Source organism: Epinephelus fuscoguttatus, linkage group LG4 (genome assembly GCF_011397635.1).
Source record: "Epinephelus fuscoguttatus linkage group LG4, E.fuscoguttatus.final_Chr_v1".
In the NCBI taxonomy this organism is placed as follows: Eukaryota; Metazoa; Chordata; class Actinopteri; order Perciformes; family Serranidae; genus Epinephelus; species Epinephelus fuscoguttatus.
In genome coordinates, this window is record NC_064755.1 from 20633082 (window position 1) to 20639868 (window position 6787).

The 6787-nt window shown below is 38.8% G+C and overlaps 1 protein-coding gene across 1 annotated transcript; it reads left to right on the plus strand.

The window, feature by feature from the left end:
* The first annotated feature begins 1934 nt into the window (after positions 1-1934).
* On the plus strand, positions 1935-6782 carry c1qtnf13 (C1q and TNF related 13). Its single transcript, XM_049574702.1, has 2 exons — positions 1935-2045; positions 4361-6782. Exons 1-2 carry the CDS (start codon positions 2015-2017, stop codon positions 5416-5418), a joined length of 1089 nt encoding a protein of 362 aa, XP_049430659.1. The 5' UTR covers positions 1935-2014; the 3' UTR covers positions 5419-6782.
* Positions 6783-6787: the final 5 nt, after the last annotated feature.

Genomic DNA, 6787 nt, shown 5'->3' on the forward strand with positions numbered 1-6787 from the left:
ATGTTAATATAATAAATGTAATTTACCCAACAAATCAATTTCTGAAGTAATGCATTAATAACACTTCTGAATTCCCTGGATTTTGTGATACTGGCAGAGAAACAAATTTAAGATTTCCTTTTAAATTAATTTGTTTAAAAGTTTTTGAAATGAGAAACAATCATTCAAAGAAAATTTCACAGACTTTTTTAAAACAATTGTATTGACATTTACACCTTCTTATTTTGAGTTAAAATAAAGACATTTCCACCTTAAATTGATGGAGAAAAGACACACACTGGTGCATAAAAGTTCACCAGAATACAGGAAATTAAGTGTTAAATGCTCAAAATTTCCAGTGGGAGGACTCCCAACCCCCTGTTTCATATGTGTCATCCCCCAATATTGTAAACAAATAAATAAAACCCTACCCCCTTGAGTACAAAGCTGTAGGCCACAGGCAGACGGACAAAATAAAAAAAAATGAAATAAAATAAAATATCTGAGAGCCATCAAGACAATTGTTATTTAGACAGCCTTGAAACCCTTTTTTAAAAAGTTCATTCTTCTCTTTAAGTTTAGCCTTCATAGCTTTGTGAGTACGAGACAAATGACAAAAACTCACACAAATTACGATAATATAATAGCAGCAGTTTTACAACAAGTAATGGATCAAACCATTTAACGCACACATAATTAAATAATTTGAAAAGGAGAGTGAGAAAATCCTTTTGTTTTGGAATCTCAATATTATTTTACTGCCAATACTAATTATTTCTAATTTTCACAAGTAGAATTGTTGAATTTGAATACTTTTCCTACAGCTGCTGAGTTGTCATTTTACCCTCCAAAACACTCTTGTTTATACCATTGCATCAGCATGAAGTTTATGCATTACAGCACCAGTGGCACCCCAAGAAAATTTCCAGAGATGTAGCCAGAATGGGGCCACTGAAAAGCTTGGGCTGGCACACAAAACCAAAAGAGAGTTAAGGAATCGTATACTGAAGTACTTTAATTTCTTAGTTTAAAGTTAATATAACTAATTATCTGATGTGCATTGACTAATACAAGTAGAGCTAACATTCAGAATTCCAAAACAATCCTGTTAATATGTCGTGTATCTGCACATGTTAGGTAATTTGTTGTTCTTCTAACAGGCTGGTTGTCCATATCCTTAAAAAGTGAAATACACAACTTAATTTGAAGGAGTGCATTGATTGTAAGGAAGAAAACATTTACTGGGAACAAGCATTCCCAAGTTTAGGAGAGACTCGTTGGTACCTGTAGAACCCATTTTCATTCAGATATCTTGAGATGAGAGTTTAAGGGACCCCTTTGAAAGTGGCCATTTCAGTTGCCAAAATTTAGCCTAACTTTGGAAAGTTATTTAGCCACCTTTCGGACAAGCTATGATGACATGGTTGGTACCAGTGAATGCCTTAGGTTGTCTAGTTTCACGAGATACCACTACCTTCTAGCTTAAAAAATGAGCTCACCACAACCTCTTAAAGACAGTACTACTGGCCTACGTTAGTTTGGGGGGCAGTAGGGAAGCACCTGGGGGCACCACTGTAAAGCACCTGAGAAGCAGAACTCTAAATTTACCTTGGCTATGCGGATATTAATATGGCAGCTCATTATTTGGCAGTTTCATTCATTTTCAGTGCTTCCAAATCCAGGACCTTGTTTATCTAAATTGTCTGCTGGATTTGGAAGCAAAAGTTTCTCTGAAGTTGTAAACCCAAACTTTGTGTCCCACTGCTCCTCTATCTGTCTTAGACAAAACAAAGCATGAATTAGACTTCCACGAGCCAATAAGGCTATGGCACAGCTGCATTTTCACTTTTTTTTTAGCACTGCTGGCTGAATGGGAGCTACAGATTGGAGGGGACTCGAAGCTCCTCCTCCTGGCATGTCTGTATGGACAGACACATTGTACCTTTGGGTGTCAGGCCTGATACATGGGCATTAGCTGTGCAGCAAACTAAGAGGAACTTTATCTGAAAACTTGTCTATTTAGACGAAGTCCAGCATGCACTTTCTCTCCCAGCATATCCCAGCAGGTGGGTTTGATATTTCTGTTGGTTTCTCTTTTAAGCATGAAGTGGAAAGAAAGATGTATCTGCGTATGATCTTTTTTTTTTTTTGGTCTTTTTTTGCTTCATAACATGGATTTTACTCAACAAGAAAAGGAAAAATTATTGAAATGTTTAAGTGTTATTTTGAGCTGATTTTAATCTTGAGGTGAGAGTATCTGACTCCTATAAAGCTTGTCTTTTGCAGAATCACTCATTTCCTGACACTGACTTTGACTTTTCCACCACAGTTTAGGGCTAAATATCTATCATTAGTGTTTTGTAAAATATGTTATTATTACAGGCAACAGCGGAAACAGCCAGGTGTAAAATCTGAGCCTTTAATTACCACTCATGTTTGTTGCCCTCCAGGTGCAAGGTTTCCACTCATTTAGTTGTGACCATGGAAGTTTGTCAGACCAATCTGAGCTTGTGGCAGTTCATATTGATCTATTTCTGTAAGCAAACACTATGAAATATTAAAGCAAGAATAGCAAATTTGTTTAAAATAGATAATACGTTTCTATCTGAATCAGAATATGGCATGCTCTTCAGTGTAGGTAAAGGTAAAATGGCAGAATCACAGGAATGTACACAAACTAAGTCCCTAAAAAATTATTCTAAAAGCTTTTCATGAAAACATCAACATAACATGTAATGACAGATTTTCGGCAACTTATCTAAGAGGTATCTTTTTGCATTCTGCCCTGCCCCACCTCACCAAACCTCCAAAGTTTTCCATTGTTCCACAGACACAGGAACAGATGAACCAGCACCTAATCTAGTCCCTTCTCTCAGTGCACAGAGAGAACAGACAATATCAGCCACATTACAGGGGCTGCTGCTCCCACAGATCGATCTCGACAGGGCTCACCCACACTTCCTTATCAACTTGGAATATTAAATATAGAGGCATTATGAGTTTAGCTTAGTCTGTTGCACAAGACTCATAATATGAGTTGTCAGCAGTTCAACCAAACAGTTTTGTCCCCTGGATAAAAATGTTGAAATATTCCTTTAATCATCTTTTTGACCCCTTCAGATTTATCTTCTGACCCCTTTAGGAGTTCTGACCATCAGTTTGGGAGCTACAAGATTGGACTTTTACTTTGTACAGCGAAAACCAGAGGTGTGGACTCGAGTCACATGACTAGGACTCAAGTCAGACTCAAGTCACAAATCGGAAGACTTTAGGCTTGACTTGAAAAAGTAAAAAAAAGACTTGACTTGGACTTTAACACCACAGACTCGTGACTTCACTTGGACCCTTTTCTTTGAGTCTTTTGACTAGAAAATACTTGATACCTTCCTCCAAAGACTAAAAAGCTGACTCAGTTGAAATTTACACAATTCACTTCCAGCAAGTCGACACTAAATTCTCCAGATCCACTTTTTTAAACCACTCTGACTGCAACCAGTCAAATTGCAAGGGAGAACCACAAAGAACTAATGTTACTTCACTGAAATACAGTTGGAAAAAAATGATACCAAAGATCATTTTGTTTTTGCACAAAAGCTGTGCGGTGGTCAACAAAAAACTAATTGCAGTATGCAAAACATGCAAGTTAAAATTACAGACAGAGATACAACAACTTGTTTTAACAAAAACATTTAAATTTTGAAAAGCATTCATGATTATTGTAAATTTAATATATTATTACTCTGATGTTAAAATGGCATTACATTTTGTAAAATTCACTCTTTTACTTTATTTTATTTTATTTATTTTGCAATAAAGCGATTACTGTACAGTACACAAAAAGTCAAGGGCACATTAACAGCCAAAAGAGATCATATAAAATAAGAACAAGACAAACGATAAAAACAAAGGGTATACAAACTAATTCCAAAAAAAACCCCAGCAACAACAAAAAACAAAAACAAATGGAAGACAACACAATTTCAAACTAATGGGTAAAAAAAAAAGCAAGGGGCATCGGTGGCTTAGTGGTAGAGCAGGTGCCCCATGTACAAGGCTGTTGCCACAGCGGCCCGGGTTCGAGTCCAGCCTGTGGCCCTTTGCTGCATGTCTCTCCCTCTCTCTCTCTCCCCCTTTCATGCTTCACTGTCCTGTCAATTAAAGGTAAAAGCTTAGGACACAGTACTTGCCTATCTTGACTTGGGATTTGACATGAGACTTGAGTGCAAAGACTTGAGGCTAACTCATGACTTGCCAAACAAAGACTTAGTCCCACCTCTAGTAAATAAAAACAAAAAACATCTCAAATATATAACTCACTACAACTTTCAGAGACTTCTGTTTGTCATCTGTAAATGTAATTTCTTTGACTTTCTGTTTTTAGCTCGGTGGGGCGCACACCTGGCTTGTGTATTCATCATGATCACCTTCTCTGGACCAGCTTCACCCCTTCACGCCCCTCCAGTGGCCACAGGTCTCCGTTCTGCTTTCTCCGCCACACGAACCAACAGTGTAGTGGGAGGCAAGCAGAAGGCCGTGACCTTCAACAGGCTCATGGTCAACATCGGAGGGGATTTCAGTCCAGACACCGGTCACTTCCGCTGCCGCATCCCTGGGGCTTACTACTTCTCCTTCTCTGTGGGGAAATTTCCAAAGAAAATGCTCTCTGTGATACTGGTGAAGAATGGAGAGGAGGTGCAGGCTATAGCGTACGATGACTACAGAAAGAAAGGGAGGAAAGTTCAAAGCCAAAGCGTCATGATCAGTCTGAAGGAGATGGACACAGTGTGGCTGCTTCTACAGCAGAGTCCTCAGTATGCTCTGTACAGCAATGCTGGCCCTTACATCAGTTTCTCTGGCTACCTCGTCTATCCTGACGTCTCCCCAACCGGCTTCATCAGCAACCACCTGTCCCCATCAGGGCTGTCCTACCCAAACTGCCCCCCTCAGGCTGACCCCTCGGCCAGAGGTCAGACGTCAGAGCAGCCACGGTCTGCCTTCTCTGTGGCACGGACCTCCACATTCATAGGTCAGAGTATTAGGCAACAGGAGAAGCCACCTCTGACCTTTGATGTGGAATACGTTAACATCGGGGGGCATTTCAACAAAACCTCAGGCCTGTTCACCTGCCACTTCCCGGGAGCTTACTTCTTCGCCTTCACTGTGGGGAAACACCCTCGTAAGGCTGTGTCTGTGAAGCTGATGACCGGGAAGGGTGAGGTGCAGGCGATGGTGTTCGATGAGGACACTTCAAAGAGAAGAGAAATGCAAAGTCAGAGCTTGCTGCTGGCTCTCCGTCGCGGCGACAAAGTGTGGCTGTACAGTCAGCAGGATGAGCGTTACGCTGTCTACAGCAACCAGGGGAGGTACACCACCTTTTCTGGTTTCCTGGTTTATCATGAAGCAGAAACAGTCAGCTCTGAATCTATTAACCCTTCATAACCCCATCTGTTGTTATTGTAGAAAATCTGTAGATCATTTCTATGTTGATGGAGCAGAAGAATAATTAATCTGTGGTCAGTATAGTGTAACTACTTAATACATTTTCTTTACAGTAACTCCAGGGATATTTGTTGCCGAATGACTCCACAAGATGGTGCTATGATACAGTTATTGACACTAACAACATGTAACGTGGTTATTTTTGTCCTTTAAGTGCAATTAGCTGTAAGACATTACAAAAAATGTGTCTATATAACAACTTGTAGATTAAATGGCAAATTTGGGTTTTGTTAAAAGATAAATTTACTTTTAAAATTCTTTGTACTTAGATGTTACAAAAAGCTTTTTTTACATGTAAAAATGATGACTGCATGGCATGGAATACTATGTAAATGATGTATAGTTTATTAAAACCTACTGACTGTAAAAATAAAATTTAGAATACATCATGGTCATGTAGTGATGATAGGCTTATTGTGTAACTTTTATACTGTAGATGTATCTGTATCTGTTTGATGTTTTACATGCGTTTCAATAGAAAAATAAACAAATTCATACACTTAAAAATAAATAAATAAATAAATTTAAAAGGTGTTGTGTCTCCTAATGTTAACATGATGCAGCCTGTTGCATTGAGTACAAACTCACTGTCATTTAAATGTATGTTGTCTGCGCAAATGTTGATCCTCACTACAACTATTACTACTACTACTGCTGCCACTATTAAATGCTCTGCTACAGTGTCTCTCCTACTATACACAGTAGCACCTGTATTAGCACCTAGCCTCCTGATACATTTGCCGCCCACCCTGGCAAAAATGATTGAGGCTGAGGCTGTGGTACTTGCGCACACGCTGGTGGTATTGTGAAACTAGACAACCTAAGGTATCCATCAGTTCTAACCATGTTGATACAGCATGTCAGGAAGGGGCAAAATAATGTTCCAAATTTAGGCTAAATTTTGGTGAAGGAACAACTGGCATGTCCATTTTCAAAGGGGTCTCTTGAGCTTTCACCTCATCTGAATGAAAATGGGTTCTATGGATACTCAAGAGTCTCACCTAAACTTGTTTTCTCCCTTACAATCAATGCACTCCTTCAAATTAAAGTTGTACATTTGTCTTTTTAAGGAAAAGGACAACCAGCCCGTCTGATGAACCATGAATTGCCTAACATGTATAGATACGTTGAAATATTAACTAAACTGATATTAGTCCATGCACATCAGATAATTAGTGATATTAACTGTAAAATAAGAAACCAAAAAATATATATGTGTGCGCTTCCTTCACTTTCCATATTGACAAAGTTTTCAACTAGCCTATGTACCTCAAAAGCATAAGCAAATTCCTGAAATTTACTCTTGGCT